This window comes from Canis aureus, chromosome 12, assembly GCF_053574225.1.
Source record: "Canis aureus isolate CA01 chromosome 12, VMU_Caureus_v.1.0, whole genome shotgun sequence".
NCBI lineage: Eukaryota > Metazoa > Chordata > Mammalia > Carnivora > Canidae > Canis > Canis aureus.
In genome coordinates this window covers 44050940-44078740 of record NC_135622.1, presented here as the reverse complement: position 1 = coordinate 44078740, position 27801 = coordinate 44050940, and the positions used below count along the sequence as shown (strand labels likewise).

General features: G+C 44.8%; 2 protein-coding genes, 1 long non-coding RNA gene and 1 pseudogene across 8 annotated transcripts in view; 2 read left to right on the top strand and 2 right to left on the bottom strand.

Annotated features, from left to right (window-relative positions):
• DPYSL5 (dihydropyrimidinase like 5) overlaps nt 1-3087 on the top strand; it is a 96317-nt gene extending 93230 nt beyond the window's left edge. For both annotated transcript variants that reach the window (XM_077843799.1, XM_077843798.1), the window contains one exon: nt 49-3087. In XM_077843799.1, the coding sequence (XP_077699925.1) occupies nt 49-134 (86 nt within the window). In that variant the 3' untranslated portion in view covers nt 135-3087. The remainder of the gene's footprint in view (nt 1-48) is intronic.
• On the bottom strand, nt 3040-26628 carry LOC144281082 (uncharacterized). 5 transcript variants are annotated; one of them, XR_013349534.1, is made up of 6 exons: nt 24511-25311; nt 24062-24196; nt 23212-23395; nt 18653-18727; nt 3672-3799; nt 3040-3310 (listed from the first exon to the last, which is right to left on the bottom strand). It is a non-coding gene; the product is annotated as an uncharacterized LOC144281082 (long non-coding RNA). The 5 variants fall into 5 exon arrangements; XR_013349535.1 differs by lacking the exons at nt 18653-18727; nt 24062-24196 and adding an exon at nt 23871-24038; XR_013349533.1 differs by lacking the exon at nt 18653-18727 and having other exon boundaries at nt 24511-25309.
• Nucleotides 4854-6620, bottom strand: LOC144281079 (tumor susceptibility gene 101 protein-like; annotated as a pseudogene).
• Nucleotides 25815-27801, top strand: part of MAPRE3 (microtubule associated protein RP/EB family member 3) — a 54140-nt gene continuing 52153 nt past the window's right edge. Inside the window, exon 1 of the mRNA XM_077843803.1 lies at nt 25815-25978. The gene's annotated coding sequence lies outside the window, so the exon portion shown is untranslated. The remainder of the gene's footprint in view (nt 25979-27801) is intronic.

Genomic DNA, 27801 nt, shown 5'->3' with positions numbered 1-27801 from the left:
TATCACCCAGTGAGCGGCCGGGCTCACCCTCTGCTTCCTTCCCTGCAGGTTCTCAAATTGATGACCATGTTCCAAAGCGAGCTTCGGCTCGGATCCTCGCTCCCCCCGGAGGCAGGTCAAGCGGCATTTGGTAAAGGCACTGACCAGCCCCCGCAAGTGAGGACGCACCGCCGCCACCAGCCCGCACACCCTCCGGCCACTGCTGCAGGGGGCGGGAGAGGCTGGGCCGGGCAGCGCACCACCTGAGGGGGCCACGGGACCGGGGAGCAGCTCCCCATGTCTGCCACGTGATTCACTGTGCTTCGAGCCAACCCTAACAGGCACTTTGAGATGTGTTCCTGCCGCCGCAGTCCTTTCCTGCCTTGACCTCGGCAGGCTCTGGGGGAGCCCAGGAAACCCACACTATGCACAGAGCCCAATGCATAGAGCCCGGCCCAGCCCCTCCTCCTACAGCCGCCTCCATGTGCTGGCTTTGGGAAAGCCCAGACTTTAGTGCCCTGCCCCCTGGCTGACCGCCAGCTGTCCGGAGCACTTTAGCAGATGCGCGTTGGAGGGAAAGGCCCCCTCCCTCTAAGGAGGCTCTGTGGTCACTTTTCCCCAGTCAGACAGGTGTCGGCTTCCCAGCCGCGCCCAGCGTGTCCCGTGTTTCCCAACGTGGCCCTGGCCCCTGTGTGGGTGCGGTTGGGACACTCTGCACCCTTCGCCAGCTTCTTCCTCCTCCCACCCCACCCCCTGGGAGTCACAGGCCCCGAGGGGCTAGCCGGGCGGGGCACGGGGCTGGTGCCAGGCGCGTGTACATGATTTTGTTTTGCACGTTTGGTTTGCGCAGTGGTTTGGTTTGACTTGTTTGTGCATCCTGTGAAGAATAACGGTGCTTCGTGTCACTAGCATAGCATAGAAACAGGAGTAGATGTGGATCTTAAGAGACGCTGCACTCGACACCGACCAGACAGCCGAGGGCACAGACCAGGAGCAGGGCGAGGTGCTGGCCTCACGGGCCCCTCTCCTCCCCACCTGGAGGCTTCCAGGCCGCCGCAGCCCCATCCCAGGCCCTCCTCCTGTCCCTGCCCCTCCTGGTTAGTTTCCTGCATTCCTAGGGGATGCCCAGTACGCCAACCCTGGGGGCCTCTGGGGAGCCTTTCCCATATCTGGCTCTGACCACTTCCAGCACTAACACCCCCAAACACCCAGCTTTCTGGAAACTCCCCCCACTGGACAGAGGCCCTGCTGCTCCTCCTGTGTGATTGGCAAGAGGCCTCATGCCTGCTAAGAGAGGGGGAGCGGAACTAGGGAGTGAGTGGGCTAGAGGCGGGGGAGGGAGGCCAGGCCTGGGCAGACCCAGCTGGAGAGCCCACATTGCTGCACAGGTACTGTGGCCCCTGTGGTCAGCACCTCACCTGTACCTGCTTCTCCCACGTCCAGTTGGGCTCTCCCTGCCTCAGAAGCTCCAGGAGGTTTCCATGGAAACACTAGAGGCTGGGTGATCTCCGTCCACCCTGAGTGAACTGGGAAGCAACTCGACCGCCTGCTCTTCTTAAGCCTTGCCCCCACCCCCCCGACCTCCCCATCACAGGAGTGATTTCATGTTGCACATTTGCTTTGCGCACCCGGGGCTTGTGCCAGGGCTCTTGGGCTAGTGGTCACACCCTGCACATTTCTTCAGTGCTTTACATATTTTCAAAGCGCTTCCATACATGAGCCCTCAACTGCTCCACATGACAGAGCATTCGTTGTTCTCCCCATTTCACAGACGAGGCCCAGAAAGAGTAGGCCTTCTGACCCCAGAAGTGCCCGTGATGACCCTTAAAGAGCGTGGCTGTCTACCCTAGCTGTGGAAAGGAAGAGTGGGGTGACGTCTCTTGCAGATCCCACCTGAGAATTTAACCCTCCAGAAGACTTACACCCTTGGTAGGTGTTCTGCTTTGTTTCGCACAGGTAGATAGATTTTTCTTATAAACAAGCTAATGCATATTCACTGTCTGAGCCAGAACTAGTTAAATAGTGGGGGCCTTGCCATGTGATTTCAGCTGCCTCCACATCCTCACTTCCCCCTCCATGCTCATCCTCCTCACTTAGGAGCTGAAAGGACAGAGATAGTACCCCAGGGAGCAAGGGAAGAAAGACACTCATGGAGGGGGGCAGCCACAGGGACAGTAGGTAGGGCTCTGGGCCTGGGAAACCGTGACATGATACAACGCACATCATCCTCTTCATCCCAGCCCTCTGCTGGGTCATGGGCCTTGGGCAGATGCCAAAGAGCTGAGCAGTGGTGGTAGCCAGTGGGCAGAGCATCCCTGCTTGGGCTAGGAAAGCTTTACCTTCTCTGAGTGCCTCCGCCCGAGAGATGCATGGTCCATGGGATGGCTCTGGGAGACCACATCTTGGAGTGGTCCACCCTAGGCCTTCCCCTCCATCTCACCTTCCCCCACCCCTACCCTCACCCCCGATCCTTACATAGTCCCCACCCTTGCCCAGGAGCTTCTAGATGAAAATCAGAAGGAGGTTCAAGGGACCCAATGAACGGTCAGCCCCCACTCCCCACTCCTTGCCCCTGTGCAGAACTCCAGCCAGCTCCATCAGCAGCCCCACTGCTCCTGGCTGGAACAAAAAGGGTCTCTGGTTGCACTGAATGCAGCTCTCAAATTGGTCTTGTACTTGCTGAATAAATACTGTTGTTCTTGCCTTAGCTGCTCTCTAGGTTTGTGGGACTAAGTTACCAGAAAATTGTGCTACCGTGTGTGTGTGTGTGTGTGTGTGTGCGCGTGTGTAGTGCTAGGAGTCCACAGCAGGTCTGTCAAGCCAATGCCGTGATGAGGGCTTTTCCAGTACTGACCCAGAAATCACAGAACCACGCGAAAACCCAAACCCCCTCCAGCTGCCCAGGCGGCAGGCACAGCCTGGGGTCGGGATGGAGCCTCCGGCACCCAAGTGACTTCTCACTCCTCTGTAAACGTCATGGTGCTAAGATTGTGTCAACCCAAGACGACACATGGTCCTGTGCTCTGGCCACCTGTTTGAGGCAAAGACAAAACAGCCCGGCACATTGTGTTCTGGTGCAGGTTTGTATTAAACTGTAGCTACTTCTCACTTGGTCTCAGTGGTATTTCTTCAGAGAAAGGGGAGTTTGGCAGGGGATGTCCTCCACGGTGGCAGGGGCAAAGCTTCTCGTGCTAAGAAAACTCAGCTTCGGTTCTTCACTCATGTTGTGGGGCAGGTAGCCTCTCACTGGGAGGCCTGAGCGGAGTCTGCAGAGAAGAGCAGCTGGGAGGTGGGAGCCTCAGTACCCAACACTTGGTGCTCAGTCCTCCTCCTAGTGGGAACAAAACCAAGACTTATGGTGCTAGATTCCCAGGGCAAGGTTGCTGAGTGAAGTAAAACAGGGATAATTGGGGGAAGTATTACATACAAAAGGTGGGGAAACTAGGCTTAACCCATTTACCCTTTGTTGCCTTTTCTTGGCTACCACTTTGGAAACCCATAGCCCCCTCTTTACATGGTGGCACTCTTGGCCGATGGAGCTACAGCCTCATAAGATCACAGGACAGAAGGCTGTACCAAGGCCAGCGTGTCTCTGAAGGACCTTCAGGCTGTTCTCTGGTTCTCCAGAACCCCACCTTTTGGATTGGTCTACTGTACCTTCCAACCCATTCCACCTGCACCAAGACTCCTACCTTCTCTCTAGATCTCAGCCAGATGTTGGAAGGGATTACTGTATCGAAGTCTTCCACATCGAAGAGTGAAATCGTTGCTTCCATACAATAGGGCCACTTGTATTTATTAGCCCCCCGAAGACAAAACCCTAGTAAGGGAATTTAAGGCAGTGAATGAAATAGTTGACAGCAAAGGAATTTGCCCACCTTTCACCAAATAAACAACTCAGCAAATAAGGCCACAAATGAGAGAAACACTTGGGGTGTTGCTGCTGGGGCAAAGCACTTGGCTGTAATGCAGTGAGTTGCCTGGACCAACTCTGGTGGGTTTGCTGTTATTTTTTAAGATTTTATTTATTCATGAGAGACACATAGGCAGAGGGAGAAGAAGACTCATGCAGGAAGCCCTTTGCAGGACTCAATCCTGGACCCCAGGATCACGCCCTGAGCCGAAGGCAGACGCTCAGCCACTGAGCCACCCAGGCATCCCTCTGATGGGGTTTCTGAACCACGTGGAAACACTATTACCTGGCCTGTGAAGGATGCCAACTCCTTAGGATGGGATTGGGCCAAAGTGTCTGTGTTACCCTGATTTCCCATAACGGGAGAGCATACCAGAATTTGACTAACTGCCAAAAATCCATTGTTTTAAATGTTTGGATGAAAAATATGGCTATATGTTTGGCGGGCCATGTGCATGGTATTGGGTGGTTTGGAGAGAAAAAAATAAAATACCCAGAAACACACAGCACGCCTTTGTGTGTATGTAACTGGAAAATAAATGACCACAGACTTGAACATAAGGTAATCTATGAAGATCGTTTATAAGATTACCCGCATTCTGGAAAACCTCTCCAGCCAGTGACAGGGCAAACTTCACCCTCCATCTCTCTATCCGAATTACAGGAGGACTTTTTTACAAGGGTATAACCTAACACTAATAATTGCCTTGTAGTCAGTGGTGACGAAAGAGTCTCATGACACCCCAGGTATGAAGAAGAAACTTCATGATACACAGACAGGGTAGACCTTATAGTGCTAGGTTAATAAAAGACTATTTGATATGTCTCTGATAACACATTTGAAAGGGTTTTAGAGCTTTCCCACTAAAACCTTAAAGGATCTAACATCCTTTTTTTTTTTTAATGCAACAAATTTTATTTAGCATAGTCAGTCCCAATATTCAGCACAAAAAGTTTACAGAGGATAGAAAGTTCATTAACAAAAGCCAGTCTTGACCAAAAGAAAACAGAAAATATAGTATTGATTCAAAATATTTTACACTTGAATGATAAACTGCAATAACTTATTCTGGGCACCTACTGATAAGAGAAAGAAAGAGAAGAAAAGAATGCTTTAAGAAGAGCCCAATCTCAGGCTGATATCAGAGAATTCAGTAGAGGTCACTGAGACCGGCAGTCTTTCTTGCTTTTTGCATTAGTGCCTTCAGCTGGAACTGTTTACGGGACAGACAACGCACATGCTTCAGGAAGACATCCAGATCTATTACTCCCCGCCTCAAGGCTTCTCCCAGGTAAAAGATAGTGTCTTCAATAGCATTTTCCTCTGCATACAGATTTAGGATGTTTGTATAGTGGGGCTGTGGGAATGATAACTTCATCAATAACATTGTTTTCAGACTGATTTTCCATTTTCTCCAGAGCAGAACTGAGTTCATCCTTCTTTCTCAAAAGTTCTATGTTTTTATCGACCTCAGCCACTTCTTGATCTAAACGGGTAACCAGGGATCCCTGGGTGGCGCAGCGGTTTGGCGCCTGCCTTTGGCCCAGGGCACGATCCTGGAGACCTGGGATCGAGTCCCACGTCGGGCTCCCGGTGCATGGAGCCTGCTTCTCCCTATGTCTCTGCCTCCCTCTCTCTCTCTCTCTCTCTCTCTCTCTGTGTGACTATCATAAATAAATAAAAATAAACGGGTAACCATCTCTTCCAGTTTCTGATGACCTTTTTTTCAGGTCTTCCTCTGTTCATTTCAAGGCATTGAGCTCTGCCTGGGCATGATCCATTTCCTCTTTCATCCACCATCTCAGCTTGTCACTGACCGCTGAGATGACAGAGGCTCAGATGGTGTCCTCGCTGATGGTGCGGTCTCTACTGGGGCCGACAGTGGCCACAGGAGGCTGGGAAGGGTACTGAGAACTTGTTGTGGCAGGATACTGACCACCAGGTGGGTAAGGACAGCCTGGATAACCACTGGGGTTGGGAGGATATCCAGATGGATATGCAGAGATTCCACTTGGCATGCTTGGCATATAGGAAGTATTTGGTGGCCCTGTTGCCTGGTACAGTGGATAAGATGCCAAAATAGTGGGATGAGAGAAGACTGGGGGTTCATCTCCAAACACCACAATCATGACCTGAATAAGCCCCAACAAGTCTGACTGAGGATGTTTCCATTCATGTAGATAAGGAAGATATATCTTCCCATTTGCATCAACATGCTTTCCCATTTTATTTTTTTAAGATTTTATTTATTTATTCATGAGACAGAGAGAGAGAGAGAGAAAGGCAGAGAGGCAGAGACACAAGCAGAGGGAGAAGCAGGCTCCATGTAGGGAGCCTGATTCTGGACTCGATCATGGGACTCCAGAACCATGCCCTAGGCCAAAGGCAGGCGCCAAACCGCTGAGCCACCCAGGGATCCCCTGTTTTCCCGTTTTAATAGTCATTGAACTAATAGGCTTAATGAAACAGATAAGGGGATCATATGGGTATGTGTCCAGCAGCCAGAGGCATATTGGAATATATATATTACCTTTATAAGGCATTGTTCCAGCGAGGTTCATGAGTTCCCTGGAACTGCCATCATTAGAAACATGAATCCAATACAGGTTTGAGATCTTTGTATAAAGTAATAACATTGACAGTTTCACATACAATTAGGTCTCTGTATTTGTACTTGGATGCCATCTTGAGCTGGCTCTCTGACACCGCCATGGCGGCCACCTCACGACTCCCGTCCCCCAGGATCTAACATTCTGTTGAGACTCGATGCTGTTGAGACTTGATAGTGTCTTACAATGGAAGCCAAATTCTTCATTTCTTCCCCTGGTATATTCACAAGACACACATTTATACCTGCAGGGATCTTGTCCTGGCTGTCCCAGAACCGTTCTGGGTTAAGTCTCGTGGTCCAGAATAATTATGCATAGTGCCCCCTTTCATATATGTCATGATTGGGGCAGTAAATTATATGGCCACCTCATGCATGCTTATATATTCCTTAGGCCATTCATATGCCTGTCCAGGAGTTTAAAAGTTTTCTACCAATAAAAGTTGAGGGGCAGGGCGTCATGGGAGGTGGGGAAAAAGGGTCCTTCTGCAGGGGGTAGGGATAACGGTTTCCTGTGACAATCCCTGAGCCTTCACAGTGTGGGAAGTTTCATGAAGTCTCAGTGGGGCTATGGATACAGCAGAGTGGTGAAGGTCTAGGGCACTTTCCTAAGTGTTTCAGTTTAGCTTATAGACATTATTCATTAAAAATTGTAAGTCTACCAACTCTTATCATGTGAGGGGACTTTATCATTTTAAGAGGACTTTGGTCCTATTGATCCACTTAATTGAACACTTTATAACATTTCTAACTACATTTGAAATTCTATTTCCTTTTTTTTTTTAAGATTTTATTTATTTAATCATGAGAGAGACACAGAGACACAGGCAGAGGGAGAATCAGGCTCCCTGCAGGGAGCCTGATGTGGGACTTGATCCCGGAACCCCAGGACCACGCCCTGAGCCAAAGGCAACCAGGCGTCCCTCTATTTCCTTTTTAAGAAACTTTCCTGAGGGCACCCCGGGTGGCTCAGCAGTTTAGCGCCACCTTCAGCCCAGGGTATGATCCTGGAGACACGGGTCCCACATCCGGCTCCCTGCGTGGAAACTGCTTCTCCCTCTGCCTGTGTCTCTGCCTCTCTCTGTGTGTGTCTCTCATGAATAAATAAATAAAATCTTAAGAAAAAAAAAAAGAAACTTTCCTGAGTGCTAAATACTTATTGTCAATCTAACCAATTAGACCCATAAATACAGTGAACTTAGAGGTTTTGCTGCTAAACATAGATTTCATCTCAAAGCCTAAGTCTTAAGGTACATATTTTAAATTAGTTATGAGGTGCTCACTTCAACAGGCCCACATTATTTTTTATGAGTACACAAAACACCGAATACATACAGATTCTCTCAACACAAAATTGTTGATACTATGGTTTGGATTCATTAAAATCTTTATTTTCTCAATTCCATCCTTGTGGCAAGTCTAAGTTCCCACTGAACTTTTTGGATGGGAGTCTTGGCATCTACAGGATGTGAGGAGGCCTGCTTCCTCGCTCCACTCAAGTGGCTCAGAGTTCCAAAATTATGTACCAGATTTTCACTTTGCCTCTATCTGGTCCATCTACACCAACCACATAGTTATTAGTGCAAGATTTATACGTAGATTCCAGCCAAATGAATTTCCTGCCTCCTTTTAAATTTTTTTGAATACATTAGAGCCTTTGTATTTTAAGGCTTCCTTAAATTTTAACTTAACAAATTCTGTCCTTCTATAGCTTTCTTTTAAAAATAGACTTTATTTTTTAGAACAGTTTTTGATTTACAGAAAAATGGAAAAGATAACACACTGAGTTCCTGCATACCCTAACATGCAGCTTTCCCTATTATTAACATCTTATATTAGTGTGGCACTTTTTAAAAAAGATTTTATTTATTTATTTGACAGAGAGAGATCACAAGCAGGGGGAGCAGTAGGCAGAGGGAAAGGGAGAAGTAGGCTCCCTGCTCAGTGGGGAGCCCAGTGCGGGCTCCATCCCAGGACCTGGAATCATGACCTGAGCCCAAGGCAGACACTTAACTGACTAAGCCACCCAGACACCCCAATGTGGCACTTTTGTCACAATAAATGAGCCAATATTGATACATTCTCATTAACTAAAACCCGTACTTTATTCAGATTTCCTTAGTTTCTATCTGATGTCCTTATTCTGTTTCAGAATCCCATCTAGGACACAACCCTGTCTCCTTTTGGCTGTGACGATTTCTCAGACTTTCTTTTTGATGATCTCAACAGTTTTGAGGAATATTGGTCAGGTGTTTTGTAGAAGGCTCCTCCATTAAAATTGGTCTGCTGTTTTTCTCAAATAAGTGGTCAGGCTGGTGTTATGGGTTTTTTTGGGGAGGACTACAGAAATAAACGTGTGTTTTTTATCACATCATATCGATGGCAATACTGTTGGCATGATTTATCGCTATTGATGTTGACCTTGACCACCAGAGTAAAGTCTGGCATCACCTTTTAAATTCACACTGTTCCCTTTTAAGACTTCCAAGCTTCTCTTTTTACAAAATGCAAATTTCTTAAGCAACAAAATACATATAGCATACTATGTATTGTACTAAATTTTGTAGGCATTTGCTAAATGATTCTCCTAGCTATGACTTCTTTTTTATTCGGTGTCAGTTGTAAAATCTTATTTGATTATGGGAGATCAAGAAGATATTGGTGTCTTAGAATGGTACACATTAACATTCACATTAAACACAGGCTCTTCAGGGTTTATATGAACTCCTGACTCCTGTGTCAAAATGTAGACATTTACACCCATACAAACGCATGCGTGTATGCTCATGCACATGCGCACAGCACACTATTTTTATTTTCACTATATAATCCCAACTTCATCAGGCCTTTGGATAAATACAAGTATCCGTTACCTCAATGCTATGTGAATTCAAACTTCCAAAATCCAGTTAGAAATTCTGGGACACTAAGCAGATAAAGTTAAGCTAATTTTGGGGAAACATACATATTTTTAAAGGTGGGGTGAGGGTGAGGGGCAGACAAAGAGGAGAGAAAAAAATCAAGCAGATTCCTCCCTGAGCATGGAGCCTGACTTGGGGTTTGAACTCATGACCCTGAGATCATGACCTGGGCCAAAATGAAGAGTCAGATGCTTAACCAACTGAGCCACCCAGACTCCCCAATATATATTATTCTTTTAATGCTATGCAGGAAGTTAAGTTGAAGCTTTTCTGTGGATTTACATAATTTTGGATTATCTGAATTTTAGTGAATGAATTGATAAAAGACACATTTTTCCAGTTGTAGCACATTTCAGTCTCAATATCTTTCACTACTATCAAAACTCTGTGCCTTTCATCATATTTATAAAAAATGCTTTAGCTATTTCATTTTACTACAGAAATTCAAATTCATGTTGAAATCAGTTATGCCATATTCAAAATTCCTGATTTCACATCCTAGATTCTCATCTGGGCATGGGAGATGGGGTGGGAGAGGCAAAATTACATTTAAAAAACCGAACTCATTGAATTTCCCAGCTGAAACCATTATATAGTATATTTTATCTTTTGAATTTGAGAGGCAGTTAATCCTAAATTCCCAAATTTGAAACAGCATTTTAAAACAGCAATAAGAATTACAAATGATTCTCTTACCAACAAAGGGACTGGAGATCACTGGGTCAACTACCAACTTTGTACAAGTCTTTGCCTTTTAATTATTCTTTGCCCCATGACCTGTTCTTATCAGGAACTTGTCTTTTTGAGTTTAAGACTATGCTGAAAATTTGGCTTAAAAATATCTTAATTGGGTGGGGGGGATGGGTAACTGGGTGATGGGCATTAAGGAGGGCATATGATGTGATGAGCACTGAGTGTTATACTCAACTAATGAATTGTTGGAAACTACATCCGGGGGCGCCTGGGTGGCTCAGCTGTTAAGCATCTGCCTTTGGCTCAGGTCATGATCCTGGGGTCCTGGGATTGAGCACCACATCAGGCTCTCTGCTCAGCAAGGAGTCTGCTTCTCCCTCTCCCTCTGCCCCTTCTCCTCTACTCTAAGTTCTGACTCTCTTGCTTTCTCTCTCTCAAACAAATAATAAAATCTTTAAAAAAAAAACTACATCTGAAACTAATGAAGTATTATATGTTGACTGATTGAATTTAAATTTTTTAAATCTTGATTTTCATAATTTTTAGCTTTATGCAATTGCACACTCATTGTCATACTGCCTTTCTGGCTCGAATCACACAAATGCATTGAATATTTTCCTGGAAATGCAAATTCTTCACATTTTTACTATTAGAAGTTAATGATCATTTTTGAGACCCTGAGATTTCTGAACATTATTTTTCTTTCCATAGACCGACAACATGTTATATGAATTACAGCCCTCAAAGGCCCTTTGGGAGGAAACAGATTCTTTACCTGTAAATTAAAGATTGCCTCAAAATGGAAAACACTTGCTTATATTGATGCATATTTAAATTTCACTGGCTACTCAGTGCATCTCATTTTATTAGAATTCTTTGGTTTAAACTATCCTCTGAAGCTTTGCAGTCCCCTTATCTTGAGGGGAATTGGTCCCTTTTGATCAATTCCAAAAGTCACCAAGTTTCAAGGCACTGGGGCAATCCTTTTCAGTAAACTAGACTCTAGTTAGTCTCTGATCCCTTTACTGCTGTGGGAGCAGAAGTCTCTGGGGAACAATGTCTTTGAGGAGGACCCAAGGAAAAGGAGACATCAGTGGCAGGACATCTAAAGCCTCAGTTATATGAGAGAATCCTGATGTTCACAGAAGGAGAGATCTGGAAGCTCCACCAAGGGTGTTTGAGGACAAAGCACCACTTGTGGGGGTTGCTGAGAGTTATTCACTCACTTTTCCAATGGCCAGGCTTTTAGAGTTAAACTTTTCCCACTGTGGGCTGATGGACAATCAAGGCCTGTCTCTTATCTAAGTGGTGAGGGCATAAGCATGTGCCTTGGAAGCACTTTATAGTTTTTACTTGATGTCCATAACATGGTTTTGTAATTTCTCCCAGGTATCTGGGTGGGAAGCTATGAAAGGATTTGGCCTTTCTTAATTTTAACTCACTGTTTCATCTGACATCACAGTCACAAGAATGAAATGAAATTGTAGTTTTGTATAATTCTGCCGTACCCGTTCAGCAGAGTTTTTAAACAAATTGGACAGGTTGGGGTTTATAATGGTTTAACATGATCTGATCAGGGCTAGGGCTCCCTTCCAAACCGTTGAGCTGAAGTAACCCATTAAGGCAGTCTAGCTCAGTGGTTGGTTCTCAACCAGGGGCAATTTTGTCCCCCAGGACAGCACACGATTAAGAATTGTCCAACCCTGGGGTCTTTGGGTGGCTCAGTCAATTAAGGGCCTGCCTTTGGTTCAGATCCTGATCCTGGGGTCCTGGGATTGAGCCCCATGTCTGGGGCTCCCTCTGCCTGCTGCTCCCTCTGCTTGGGCTCTTTCTCTCTCTCTCTCACTCTCTTTCTGTTAAATACATACATAAAATCTTAAAAAAAAAAAAAAAAAAAGAATTGTCTAACCCAGAATATCAATAGCACCAAGCTTAAAAAACCCTGTTCTGGGATCCCTGGGTGGCGCAGCGGTTTGGCGCCTGCCTTTGGCCCAGGGCACGATCCTGGAGACCCGGGATCGAATCCCACATCAGGCTCCCGATGCATGGAGCCTGCTTCTCCCTCTGCCTATGTCTCTGCCTCTCTCTCTCTCTCTGTGACTATCATAAATAAATAAAAAAATTAAAAAAAAAAAAAACCCTGTTCTAGCCTAAAGGTGATAACAGGCATTCAGTCATTTTTAAAAATCATGTGGGAAATTTTTAAGAAAAGGGGAGTGTAGCTTCATTTATGATATTTACCTTATATGGCAGATCTTTTTTTAAAGATTTTATTTACTTATTCAAAAGAGAGAGCATGAGAGACAGAACACAAGCAAGGGGTAGCATGAGAGAACACAAGCAGGGAGAGGCAGAGGGAGAAGCAGACTCCTTGCTGAGCAAGGAGCCTGATGCGGGGCTCAATCTCAAAACCCTGAGATCATGATCTGAGCCAAAGGCAGATGCTTAACAGACTGAGCCACCCAGGCACCCCATGGTAAGCTTTTTAACTAAAAACACCCCAGGAGTGGAGCTTAACTATACAGCATCCCGAGGCAGCAGAGGAGAGGTAAGAAAGATGCCTAGACAGTAAGACCTCAATGGGTCTTACCATGTGTATGCCCGGGCCTCATCTAGCAACTGCCTGCCACCCTCTGTCCATGTTGTGCCAGATCCTGCCATGACTACATTAAAATGTTGCAGGAAATAAGAGACAGGTACAAATTTGAAAATTAGGTTTTGTCATTTACTGAGACTCTGCACCCAAGAAGGAAGATAGTTAAGCACTTACCAAGTAACAGTGCAATGACTATCATACCTCAATTCCTTAACAATCAAAGGTATAGGCTTTCTTTGATCCATGGGTATAAACTAAGACCCTCTCCAGGAATTGCCTTATGACCAGTAAAGGAAGGAGACTTCTTAAAACCCAGGAAGGGGAAAGAAGATCTCATGATACTCAATTGTAGAAGGGAAGGTAGATATTATGGTTACAGTCAAGATTGGAAAAGCCTATTTGAAGGAGTGACAAAATATACATCTGTAAAGGGTCACAGTGCTCATACCTTTAAGAGTGTACTTTTTTTTCTTAAATAAAATGCTTTACTTTGAGTGTAACAGGTTTACAATAAAGAGCATGGCAGTGTCCCGTGCTGCATGTAAAGAGCCTAGAAGTTGCCACTCCATCCTAACTTAACCAGGTAAAAAGCTGAACAGACTAAAAAGGCAACAACACTTCTTGGAGGACAGAGGGCAAACTGCTGCCCCCAAGATTGGAGAGAGAGATGGATAAAGTTGGAAGAATCCCACTTCATGATTTTATTTTTTTATACTGGAATTGTAATGTTATTTTTAATTTTTAAAAATTTGAATATAATTGATACATAATTTTTTCCACTTTCTTATTTTATTTTATTTTTTTAAAGATTCATTTATTTATGATAGACGTAGAGAGAGAGAGAGAGAGAGAGAGAGAGAGAGGCAGAGACACAGGGAGAGGGAGAAGCAGGCTCCATGCTGGGAGCCTGACGTGGGACTCTATCCTGGGACTCCAGGATCTCCCCCTGGGCCAAAGGCAGGCGCTAAACCGCTGAACCACCCAGGGATCCCCCACTTCCTGATTTTAAAAGCTACTACTAAGCTAACTGCTGATTACCAGAGGGGAGGTAGGTGGGAGTATGTATGAAATAGGTAAAGGGGATTAAAGAGCACACTTTACCGTGATGAGCACTGAGTAATGCATACACGTGTTAAATCACTATATTGTTCACCTGAAACTAATATGATACTGTACACTAATTATACCAGAATTTAAAAACAATTTTTTTCAAGGAAAAACTACTATGAAGCAACAGAAATCAAGACAGTACTATGCAGGGGACACCTGGCTAGCTTGGTTGGTGGACCATGCAGCTCTTGTTCCTGGGGTTGTGACTTCAGGCCACACACTGGATGTAGAGATTACTCAAAATAAAATTAAAAAAAAAAAAAAGATAGTACTAAGCAGTACTGGCATAAGAATAAACATACAAACCAAATGAGTAGAATATTGAGAGTCCATTAAGAAAAAGAAAACCAGTGCTAATGGTCACTTGATTTTTGACGAGGATGCCAAGATGATTTAATGGAGGAAAAGTGTGTTTTCAACAAATGGTGCTTGGACAACTGGAAATCCACATGTAAAAGAATGTAATTGGATTTACCTCAGACCAAATGTAAAAATTTACAAAATGGATCAAAGACTTCAATGTGAGAGCTAGAATGATAAAACTCTTGGGAAAAAAAAATAAAGGAATAAATCTGCATGAACTTGGATTTGCCAATGAATTCATAGCTATGACACTAAAAGGCAAGAGTAACAAAAAAATAGATATATTTGAGTTCATCAAAATTAAAACTGTGTTTCAAAAGGACACTATCAAGAAAGTGAAATAACAACACAGGGAAAATACTTACAAATCATATATCTGATAAAAAAAAAACATATCTGGAATACATAAAGAACCCTTTGTAACTCAACAATAAAAAGCGAAGTAACTCAATTTAAAAATGGGCAAAAGATCAGAATAGATGTTTTTCCAAAGAAGATCTACAAATGGCAAATAAGCACATGAAAAGAAACTCAACATCATTAATCATTAGGAAGATGCGAATCAAAACCACAATGAGACTTCACGTCACTCCCACTAGGATGGCTAGAATCAGAGTCAGATAAGTGCTGACACGGATGTATAAAACACTGGAATCCTCACACACTGCTGGTGGGAATATAAAACGGTGCAGCCACTTTGGAAAACTGTGGCAGTTCCTCAAAAAGTTAAACAGAGGGCAGCCCCCGTGGCACAGAGGTTTAGCGCCGCCTGCAGCCTAGGGCGTGATCCTGGAGACCCTGGATCAAGTCCCACGTCAGGCTCTTTGCATGGTGTCTGCTTCTCCCTCTGCCTGTGTCTCTGCCTCTCTCTCTCTCTCTGTGTCTCTCTGAATAAATAAATAAAAAATCTTAAAAAAAAAGTTAAACAGTTACCATATGATCCAGCAATTCCACTCCTGTGATGAACATGATGAAACATTTTGTAATGCCAGAAAGTAAGGAAGTGTGCAAAAATGAATTAAGGCATATGATCCAATAATCCTGCTTCTGTGTATATTTCCAAAAGAAGTAAAAGAAAGATCTTGAGGATATATTACACACTCATGTTCATCAAGCATTATTCACAGTCGCCAAAAGGTAAAAGCAACCCAACTGTCCATTGACAGATGAAGGGATTAACAAAATGTGAATATGTGTATATAGTGGAATACTATGCAGCTTTAAAAATGAAGAAAAACAATTAATTAATAATATTAATAATTATTAATTAATAATTATTAATTAATTAATGGAAGGAAAGAAATTCTATCAAATGCTATAACCTGGATGAGCCTTGAGAATGTTATGTCAAGTGGAATAAGCCAGTCACAAAATGACAAGTATGATCCCACATATTATATGAGGTATCTAAATAGTTAAACTCATAGAAAGAGAAGTAGAATGGTAGGTACCAGGGGCTGAAGAATGAGTAAAAGGAGAAAGGTTTAATGGGAATAAAGTTTCAGCTCGGTGAGATGACAAAGTTCTAGAGAACTATTTAACAACAATGTAAATATACTTAACCCTACTGAACTGTGCACTTAAACATAGTTAAGATGGTAAATTTTATGGTATGTCTTTTACTACAATAAAAACAAGAAAATTCATTATAAGAATTGACCATTTGCTAGGCCACAAAGCAGATTCAAAAAATTCCAAAGCATCAATATTGCACGAATCTTGTTCTCTGTCCACATTGCAATTAAATTAGAAATAAACTACAATATCAATAAACCCAGATGTTTAGGAACCGCTGTAAGGTGCTGAATAATTTATCCATTAAAGAGAAAAGTACAAGTAAGTTATGTTTATGCAAAATATAAGTGTTTTAGTATGAAATATTAAAATTGTGGTATTCAGCTAAAGTGGTATATAGAATTAAATTCATGATCTTATATACTTTTAAAACAAAACAAGAAATTTAAAGGCAATGAGTAGATAAATGGTTAAACATGGCAGATTAACAAAATCTACCCCTCTCAAATCCTCACTAAAATGGCATTCAGAAGAGGTGTTAAGCTATAGAGAAAATGAGACAGAAAATAACATGACAGCAAATGAAAGCTATCAACAGAAGTGTGGAGAAATGGTAGCTAACACTGCAAGGTAAGGGAAGCTGAAATTTCTGCCTAGGTGGGGACCACCAATTCACATTCCAGAACCCAGGAAAGAATCCAGAGTAAAGGCTCTAAGGATCTCCAAAGGCCAAGGACTGGAAGCAAGAAGATTGGCTAAAGTCATCTACGAGGAGCAATTAGACCCATAGATTCTCCAGCCTCAATGAGAAACTGTCCCACTCCCTTCCAGGCTGCCCAAGGGAGAGCACAAAGTTAGGTGGATTTAGTGCAGGGGAAAGTTCTGCCTAGTGAGATCAGCTTCCCCCAGCCTCTCCTTTCCAGGTGGCCTCCTATAGCCAGTGTAGAAGATTGTATACCCCCAGGCAAGGAATCTGACGATTATTCTGGGCAAGCTGGTTGGCCAAGGAGAAAATAACGAAATTCTGATATCTGGAGGGGCCTGCAATGATTTGACCAATTTGTATACAATTCTGTGGTGAAACACCCCAGCCAACATGCCCCATCTATGAGCTCAAACCTTCCAGTCAGCCTGTTTATGTCTTAGTCTTGAAGATGAGGAAAACCCCTCAAAAGAGAAACAGTATACAAAATAAGAACAAATTGTCTCAGAGGAAAATGAGATGAATCAAGGAGTAAATGAAAATGTCCAAGACAAACAACCCTCCCAGAGAGTACAGACTTAAAAAAAAAAAAAAAAAGACCAGAAAAAAAAATTGGAAAGACAAGATTAGATGATCAATCTAACACTAGTTCCAGAACTAAGAGTACAGAAAAATGGAAGAAAGGAGTTTATTGAAGAAATAATAGAAGAAATTTTCCAGATTTTCTGAAAGATGAGTTTCCAGATTGAAGAGACATCATCATGACATTTCTAAACAATGAGAGTAATGCTTTGAGAGCTAGCAAGAGAAGGAAACACTAGCTGCATATGAAGTATTAGAAATTGGATATCACCTAATTTATCAGCCAAACTATTAGGAGATGGAAGATCATGGAGCATGTTTTCTACATTCTGAGGGAAAATAATTTCCATCCTAGGGTTCTATAGCCAAACAATCTGTCAACCAAGTGTTAATGAAAAGTCATTTTCAGACATGCAAGTTTGAAAAGACTGACTTTCCTTGTAATCTTTCTTGGGAATGTCTGTGATGGTGTGTCCCAACATAAGAAACTAATAATAAAAAAATGGAAAAATATGGGATGAAGGAAATAGCAGATTCTGCATAGGTAATGGGATAAAGAATGGTCGTAGAAGAACCTCTCGAGGGATCCCTGGGTGGCGCAGCGGTTTGGTGCCTGCCTTTGGCCCAGGGCGCGATCCTGGAGACCCGGGATTGAATCCCACGTCGGGCTCCCGGTGCATGGAGCCTGCTTCTCCCTCTGCCTATGTCTCTGCCTCTCTCTCTCTCTCTCTCTATCATAAATAAATAAAAATTAAAAAAAAAGAAGAACCTCTCGAAGGCAGATGTGCAGCAGCCGAGAGAACAACTGGTCCAGTTGGAACAGTCCAGAGAAAATCCTGATAGAAGAAAAGCCATTTGCTCCCATATTTGCTCTTTGGTTACCATGTGCTCTAAATACTTAGCTGGAAGTGGTTCTTGGAAATGACCAGAGGGCATTGCTCTCACTCTTGATAAAAGAGAACTGAAGAAGAGAGGATTTGCAAGAAGAATTCATCATGGATTCTCAGTTTGGAGATTTCTACCACCATCCCTGACTGATCATCCAGCCCAGTGATAGAGAAGTGCCTTCACCAGGTGTGCATGACACTCCTCGAAAGTTCTATTTGTTCAATAGTACCTCCTTAATTAAAACCAAGTTCTGGGGCGCCTGGATAGCTCAGTCAATTAAGCGTCTGCCTTTGGCTCAGGTCATGATCTCGGGGTCCTGGGATTGAGCCCCATATGTTGGACTCCCTGATCAATGGGGAGTCTGCTCCTCCCTCTCCCCCATACTCTCTCTCTCAAAAAAAATTAAATTAAAAAACAAAGTTTTGTCTCTCTGGAACATGTGCCCCTTTCCCCTAGCTCTTCCTTCTGGAAGTTCACAGAACAATAGCCATTTCATTCATGGAAGATCTCTTCCAATATTTGCACATTTTTGTGGGCTTCTCCCTGCCACCCTACGCATGTAAGTGTTCTCAAACGTCAGCATGTGCCAGAATCACCTGGAGGCTTTATTCAAACACAGTTTACCAGGCTTCATCCCCAGAGTTTCTGACTCAGTATGTCTGCTGTGGGGCCTGAGAGTGCGTTTCTAACAAGTTTTTAGGTGTGCTGAGAACCACTGCTAGACAAACAGCTCCCATTCCCTCAGCTGTTATCCCATGACAGTTTTTCCAAGCCGCTTACCATCATCTTAAAAGTGTAGCACAAAGCCTCCACAATGGAGGTTATGATGCTTCTCATAAGCCAATGATTTCCAGCCTGGGGAGGAAAGGAGCAAGGAATAACTGAAAGGCAAAGGGTGGTGGGCAAGTGAATCTCTAAGCAATGACCTCCTTTGGAGGACAAGTGCTTCAGTTCCTAGACAGCCAAAGCGACAGCTGTAAACTGAAAATGCCAAGAAAGTATATCTCCATCTGCCCCTCTCCACTGCTAGACTGGCTACTTTCGACCCTGTCTCTGCCTTGTTTGGCCTTTTCTGGCTCCCTAAAATCCTGGGTCCTCGGGATGGCCCTTGATCGCCGCAGTAGTACCCATAAAAGCCTCCAGGTGGCGCTTTAAGCTCATCAGTGGCTGCTTTTTCCTCTTAAAGGAGCCAAGCTGATCTAACCTAGGAGAATAGGTAAGACCCTAAAAGGGCAGACAGATCCAGGTTACCATGGCCTCCATCCCAGGCCCCAGAGCAGCTGGGGATCAGGTCAGTCTTGAGTGTGAGTGAGGGGCCATAGTAGCCCTTCTACCAGGAGAATCCCCAGGGCCAATCCCAGGTTTACATTAAGGTCACCAGATTTAGCAAATAAAAATATAGGATGTTCAATTAAATTTGAATTTCAGATAACAGACAATTTGTAGGTTTTCATTCATGTAGATGTGTCTCAGGTAGTGTGTGTGGCTTATTTATACTAAAAAAGTAATTGTTGTTTAGCTGAAATTCAAATTTAACCAGGCATCTTGCATTTATCTGGCAACTCTAGTTTAGGTTTGCTTACCATATCCTACCTTTCACATCATGAATGCTTATGGAATATGTGCCAGGCATGTATGTGCTAGATACTACAAAAAGGAAGCAAGTGTGGCTCTTGCATTTATAGATTAGCTTAGGTAAAAGACATATTGACAAATAATTATAGTACAGAAAGTGTAGGAAGCGAAAGGAATGGAAGAAGTTCAGATTTTGGAGTTGGCTTTAGGTTAAAACCATGCTTCTGATGTTCACTAGCTGTGTAATCTTAGGCAAGTTCATTAATCTCTGGGCCTCAGTTGTTTATCGTGAAAATGGGAATGATACCAACCTCAGGAGGTGATCAGGGAGGTTCTAGAAAATTAATCCAATGAATCCCAGCCTTGATCACCCATCTGATTGTCATGGTGGGCATTTTCCACAAAAAGCAGGGTAACATCTTGCAATCTAAGCCACTGGTGTAGAGTTGTTGTTCATTCTGGGTATAATATATCATTAATGTTCACAGGAGGTTTGTCTTAAGACCTTTGCAAATTCTACATTTGCATATTGGCTCTATTTATTTATTTATTTAGGCTTCTATATAGTTTAATAGGTTATAACTGAGGGAGGAATCAAGTGACCTCTTGACCCTAGTGAAAGTTTAGTTATTACTCATAGTTACCATTTATTTGGGTAAATATTTTACTGTGTGTGCGTCATTGCTAGGTATTTTTCATATACTATCTCATTTAACGATCACAACAATAGATGAGAAAAACCAAGGCTCAGGGTCACATAGCCAGAAAGTATCAGCCCTAATGCTTATGCAACTCTCCTAGGGTAGAGGGCTAGAGTCACTCTCTAGATAAGGACTCATTTGTTTATTGTCATGTGATTAGAACTCATCCCTCAGCAAACTTTGATATTTACAGTTGTAAATTTTATTTTATTTTTTTATTTTTTTATTTTTTTTACAGTTGTAAATTTTAAAACCAAGTCAAGGATTTCCTACATGTGAGGATCAATCCCATTTGAGAGCCTGTTCCACTTTTAGCGAGTTTCAAATAAATAATGAACACTGTTGGTAACACTTACCAGCACCATAGCTCCCTGCCTGCACCTCACCACTAGGCAGAGCAGCCCTGCATGTTCCTACCCAACATCTAGCCCCCCATCAGTTAGAGTTAATCCATTCACCTAGATTCCTGCCACTACTTGCCTTCCCAGTCACCTTGGAAAGAGTGCCGAAAGGTCAGATTGTTTGGCTGTTTTTCATTTTGTGTTAGGTGCTAAGAATACAAAGCTAAATAAAATGTGGTCTTTGAGTGTGAGGATCTTAGGTGGTGAAAGAAGTGAACAAGCATGGTAATACAAGGTGATAGGGGACCGTGATGAAGAATGTGCCTGGTACCAAGGAGAACATGTCAGCTCTCCCAGGGGAGGTCCATGATAGTGTTCCAGAGGACATGACACTAAAGCCGGTCCCAGAGGACATGACACGAAAGCTGGTCTGGGAGAATGAGTAGGACTTTGCCTAATGAAGAGAAAGGAGGGACTCCAAACAGGATGAACCTCATAACATGGGCTTGGCCACAAAGCAGAACTGCTTGCCCAGTTAACTGCAAGTTGTTGCTTTTTGTGGCTGACATATATGGCAAGAGGTGATGAGGCTGGGGGGCATAAGAGAAGAGGCAGGTGAAGTGAAAGTGGCTGGTAAAGGCCAGATTATAATGCAGCTTGTCCACCATGTGAAAGACCCTGAACTTCATCCTTTTATCCTCACCAGTGTTTCTTAAACTTTCTACTAAAGTACAGGCATGAAAGTATCTTGAGTTCAAACTCTCTTTAAAAGTCTTATCTTTTAAAATCATGTGATTCTTGCATTGTCCTTCATCATATGTCTGTTTGTCTTCATATTTTAAAATGTTTTCCTGAACCTCCAAATAAAAATTACGCTCAAGGAAGATGTGACCATTCTATAGCTGCTCCCCTCTGTACTCCCTACATGAATCCTCCATGGCCAGAGGTTGCTTCAGCCAGTTTGAGAAGGGCAGCCATAGGGATTTAAGCAGAGAAGGTATGTGATAAAATTTATCTTCTAGAAAGAGCCGTTTAACAGTGGTGTTAAGGATGGGTCAGAGATGGGAGAGGTTGGAAGCAGAGACACCAGGTGGGAGGCTTTGCAATAACCCAGGAAAGAGACAGTAAAATTGATGGAGATAAAGAAGGGTCATATCTGAAAGACATTTAGAAGTGGAGTTGATAGGATTGGAAAATTGTTCTGGTATAAGGAGTTGGGGAGAAATGTAGGATAAGATCATCCTCAGGTTTCTCTTAGTGATGCCATCAACAATGATAGGGAATATAGGAAGGGTGGGTTTGGTGGGGGAAGGGTAAATAAGTTTAATTTAAGCCCACTGAATTTGAGGTGCCTATGGAATAGAGAGTTGGAGATATCTAGAAGGCAATTACATATACAGGTCTAATAAGTAGGCGAGCTGCTTGGGCTGAAAATACAGCCTCAGAAGTCACAAGAATAGATGAGACCACTTGGGGAGTATGTATAGAAGAAGGAGAGGGAAAAAATGAGATGGGAACCCAGGGAATCATCAATGTCTAAGGGCAGATTTAGGAAGCAAGGGAGAATGGAAAAAGGAACATCAAAAAGTCAGGAGGACCCATGCTTCCCTGGTGAATGGCCAATTCCAGTGGTGGGGCAGGAAAGGTACAAGATGAGCCTGGAACATCTTGTGTCAGAAAGCAAGCAAATGTTCAAAGAATGATGAAAACAAATCCAAAGGGCACAAGAGCCAACTTGGAATTTCTTCCACTGGCCAAGTCTGTGACAAATTGGGTATCAAAACAAATAATCATAGGAAAAGATTATAACCTACTGGGGGGAAAGATCCACGTCAAAGCTAATGTAAGTAAGTGGGTCTGAGCCCTAAATCAGGAACTGGCAACATGTGCCCAGCTGAATTTCAGAATTGCTATGAACTAGTAACTGATGTTTGCCATCTGTTTTTCTCCAAATTTTTAAAAAAGATTCTATTTATTTATCCCTGAGACACAGAGAGAGAGAGAGAGAGACAGAGAGAGAGAGAGAGAGGCAGAGACATAGGCAGAGGGAGAGAGAAGCAGGCTCCATGTAGGGAGCCCGACGCAGGACTTGATTCCGGACTCCAGGATCACGCCCTGGGCTGAAGGCAGACGCTCAACCGCTGAGCCACCCAAGCGTCCCTCTCCAACATTTTTGAGATGATAATGTTCATAGCAATAATCCCAGGCTTGTGCCACTAGTGTATGCTGAGTGTACATGAGGCACACAGTGGGTTTCCTTACTTTGCAAGGTCTTCAGATCAAGACAATTGATACTTAAGGAGCTATATTCAAGGAACTGAACCTGAGGAGCCATACTCACACAGGGACTGATTTAGCTGATGGGATCCTGGACTTCAAGATGGTACTATCATGGAATGGGATTTGGGGCCGAGGGGGAAGGGATGAATGTATTCCACATCGAGTGGGATGTGGATTGTTGTCATCAGAGGGTAGGGTGTGGCAGATTATATTTTCCAAAGATGACTTCAACAGTGTCTCCCATCCACGTTCTCTTATTATATGACTTGGACATTCTTCCCATTGAGAGATGAGGTCTATGCTCCCTCCCCTTGATCTTAAATAGACTTCTTGATTTTTTCCAAACAAAGGGATATGTCAAAAGTGATATCTGAGACTAGGTTATAAAAAGGGATGCATTGTTTCTCTTATTCACTATCATATTCATCCTTGAAAACTTTACCGTATAAGGAGTCCAACTGCCCTGAAGCCACCACGTATTGAGAAGGCTAGCTCTGAGACAACAGGAACAAAGAGGGTTGTCTAGCTGGCCTCCTGCTGTTTAAGCTCCTGTCACCATCTGACTGCACTTGCAGGAGAAACCCTCAGCCAGAACCACTCAGCTGAGCTCTTTTAGAATCTCCATCCTACAGAAACGGAGATGATGAAATGGTTATCATTTTAAACCACTAAGTTGGAGTGATTTGTTCTGTAGCAATAGATGACTGGCATATAGTAAAGTGTTAACATGGAGAATCTGGGTGAAGGGCATGCAGGAACTCTTTGTACAGTGATCCTCTACCCCATGTGTGGCAAGCAGGTGGGGCTTCAAGGACATAATCTCTTCTCAGGATTACTCAGAGCAGTCTACATCACCCAGGTCTACACCTACAACCATGCAGCTGAGCTGGAACTTCAGAGTGAGGAAGCAAAATAAACTGAACCTGAAATTTTCCCCTTATCTTTATAGCATGCAGACACCCGGCAGATACAGTTAGGAACCACTTCCATTCTCCAACTCTGTGGCTAGAAAAAGTATAGCCTGGGTTTTCACTCTCCTAACTCCTTGATTTATCCTGGGAATTATTCTCTACAAGGAGCCCTCTCCTTTCTGAGAGTTACCTTGGATAGGAGGAGAAGGTGTTGACTCAGCACCTGCTGTGTCCCTCTCTTTTCTTATTCTATTTGTGATGGGCTGCCTTCTCCTTCTCCCCCAAGAAAATGGGCTCAGTTGGAGTCCTCTGACACTAATAGTCTTGGGATGGAATCTCTTGGAGCTAAACAGGGAGACTAGGAAAAGAATGAATTCTTACTTCTGAGTCATTCAAAGAGAATGCAGCATCTCTAGTATGTCAACAAGCCCAGCAGAATCCAGTGATGTTCACCTAGAAGGCTCAGTCCAAGCTGGGTCAGCAGATGATAGAATGGTAAGGTGTGAAGAGCTTGCACTGATTATAGAGAGTGACAGTAGGTCAGTACGCAGTGAGGAAATTTACTCTAGTAGGTACATCTGGGATAGTGTAGAAGAGAGACTAGATATAGTCGAGGATTCAGGAAATACAGAATGCCAGAGTCTCAGATAATAAATGACTAGAATTTTGGCATTAGGATGGAGAGCTAAGGGAGTGATAAAGTTATAATCATAGCAGTAGTATTAAAGATTAAATATGTGCAAAGATCATAGAGAAAATGCTGATTGGGACTCTGAGGCAGCTAGATCAGAGAAAGTGAGAAAGAATAAAATCATTTTTTTTCTATTTACCTTTTTACCTTTTGGCCCCCTTCACCCATTTCTTTGGAGTCAAAGAAAGTCTTGAAGAATCTTTGAAGAAAATCCTTGCCTTACTTGATTTGATCACAGCAACACTTACTGGAACCCTACTATGTGTCACATTCTGTACTAGATACTGAGGGGAGCTGATGAATAAGAGAATTCCCGTCCATAAGGGGCACACACAGCCTGATTGGAGAGACCCACATGTAAGTCAAAGACAATACTTTAGGATGTGTGTAATAAAAGCGGTATGTTCAAGGTGGGTACAGAGGTGACCTCAGACATCTGTAGGAGTGAGGGCTGAGGGAGGGAGAGCCATAAATCATCTGCGGGAAGGGAACCAAGCTGATGAAATCACAGAGGGTGACGGTAGTGGAGCCCTGGGTAGAGCACCAAAGGACAAAGACAGCAGGTGTGGACAGGGAGAAGAGGGATCTAGAAGAACTGGGGAGATCCACTGGACAGGGAGAAGAGGAATCTAGAAGAACTGGGGAGAGCCATAAAAGCAGTCTTGCCGTAGGGAATTTGGAAACACCAGTGAACAATATCGAAGAAGGACTAGTTATGAGGAAGTAGAATCTCAACCGACTAATGGGCAAGATGAAGAAACAAGAATTGCTTACAAATACACTGGCAGAGAGACAAAAGGGTTGATTAAAAAAAACTCAAGTGATATGTATATAGAGGATTTTGTCAGCTCGATTTAGGGGTAAAGGTATGGACCTTCTGGTAGGAGACGAAAAGGTATGTTTAACACAGGTAGGGAAAAAATTGAAGCTGGAAATAGGAAGAACCGGCTGTGATTAAAAACCATAAACCGCGAGGAGATGTTCAGCCTTCGTTCTCTCGGGTTGCCGAAAAAGAAGAAATAAGCTCCGGTTTCTCCTTTGCGGTAGCGGTGAGGCAGATGGGAATCCGTCATCTGGCTACTACGGAATCAGGTGTAAATGGTTGTTCCTTCTGAGCTTAGTTAGACGCGGTGGAGGAATTGTTACCCTGTTGCTAAGGGGAGAGGAAGGGGCTGTTCCCGGTTGCCATGGTGACAAGGTGAGAGCGTTCCCTCGGTACCACCATAAATTTATGAGGCGGTCTCGTCTCCTTGTTGCTACGGCAACGCAGAGGGACTGTTCCCGTCGCCCCCCGCGCCCCCCTCCCCCGCCGCCGTCGCTAAGACAAGGTGGAGGTTGGGGCTGTCCTTCCCTCGCCGCCCGGTTGCCTTGGAGACGGCGGGTGCCTGGCCCCGCCCCACTCGGACTGACAGCGCTGGCCGCATCGCGCCTGCGCAGTGCTCTCTTCCCCCGCAGTCCCTGTGCGTTGAAGCCGGAGACCGCGGCGGCCTCGGCTAGGACCCTTCGCCCCGGAGCCGCCGGCCGCAGCCGCAGCCGCAGCCGCAGCCGCAGCGCCCCCGCCGCCTGTCGCCCGCCCCGCCGCCTCCACCGGAGCAGCCTCGCGCACTGTGAGTCCAGGCCGAGGCGACCGACGCCGTGGGGCTGAGTCAGCGGGAGGCCCGGGCCCGGGCTGGGGGAGGGGAACCGGGCTGCCCCCCTCGCCTCCCCACCCGCGCCGCCGCCCCCCAACCTCGCCTCACCCCCGCCGCCTCCCCCGCTCCGTCGCTGTCTGCTGGGGTCCCCGCGGCGGCCGGCAGGCCTTGGAGCCACTCCCCCTCCCTGCCCTCCCTCCGGACCCACCTCGGGGCCCTTCCCCACTAGATGTGGCGCCGCCGCACCTCCACCCCGGGCCGATCCCCCCGCATCGCCCCAAGCTGCCTCCGGGCCGCCCTCGTCGCTTCTCCGTACTCCTCCCGGGCCTGACACCTCCGGCGGCTCTGGTTTTCCCCAGTGATATGCCAGAAAAGGAGTGACAAGGGAGAGGGCGAGGGCAGACTTGGGGGAGGGGGGCATCGGCCTGCCCAAACCTCGGGGCCTCGGGTTCCTTACCCACATGCTTCTGCCCTGGCTGGTGTGAGGAAGCAGGTCTGGACAGTTCTGACTGGCTGCTAAGAGCTTGTGGGGCTTTCAGAATAGATTTTGCTGAGAAGGACTCAGCCGCATGATGATCAGCTACTGTTTAGTGAACACCCGCTAGTGCACGGTGGCCTTCCAGTGGGCTGGGCTATTGCCTTGGCTGGTGCCAGGAGAGGGACTAGAGGTAGTGGAGGGCGGGCGGGGAGGGGGAAGGTTGCAGTGGGGAGCTGAAGTTCCTGTGCTTCCGGTGTGTTGTTGTGAATAAGCATCTTGCAGAACTCTGCAAGTGTGCCTTTTATTTTTATTTTTTTGCAGTACAACCCCGGTATAATGTGAGACCTGATATCATTCATAGCAAGTGCTTACACTGTTTCTGTGTTGAGGGGTTGTGGCCAGGACTTAATCTCTGGTACCTGTAAATTCCATGTAGTAACCAACTGGTGACAGTGAGATTTAACAGAACATGTGCAGAGTAGAGAAAAAGAACCCAGGTTTTTCCCTGGTATAGGTCTGCGGCCTATACCCTCAGCCTCCTGCAGCTGTGAGTCTTTGTGGTGGCTGTCAACTGATAGGGGTTCTAGCATATTTGGACAAGTCCCTGGGTTATGTTTACTACCAATCCACCTGCCCACCCTGCATTCTCTTATCTTGGAGGATCCCAGATTGTTTTCATTTTCCAGCAGAAATTAAGCTGAAGTCAGAGTTGGTGCCCGCAGCCAGAAGCTCTCTTAATAAACGTGCCTCAACTCGAGGACTCCTAACTACTATGCATGTACCTCACTGCCAACTTCCTTTGATCCTTTTTTTTTTCTCTTGGCTTCCAGATTCCAGTGTACTGTTAGCAAATATGTGTAAATATCAGCCAGTTAAACCCTACAAAAGGCTTTGTATTTTTTTTACTCCAGGCTGCCAAAGGAGTAGACAGTTTGTTCCTAAAAATCATGATGAAGGATCCACTAAATTTGCAGTTTGGGGGATTGCAAACAGTGAGGAATAATGATTTTGCTCCTTGACTTTGCTCAATCATGGCCTATTGGCAGCCTTCTCAGAGCCACTCCCCACCCCCATGCCCATCAGATTAGTTTACAGTAGCAAAGACGGCTGTCGCCCTAGTTTTAAACATAGAGATGAAGTACAGGAGAACTACAGCCCCCATGCAGCAGTGCAGTTTCTTCTGTTTCAAATGCCAGTCTGGGGTTTGGCGGGATGCACCTGCCTGTGGGACGATGGGAGCTGTGGGGCGTTACAGTTACATTCCTTCTGTGTGGTCCTCTGTGTTGCATAGCTCACCGAAATACCCGGGCAGGGCAGGAGC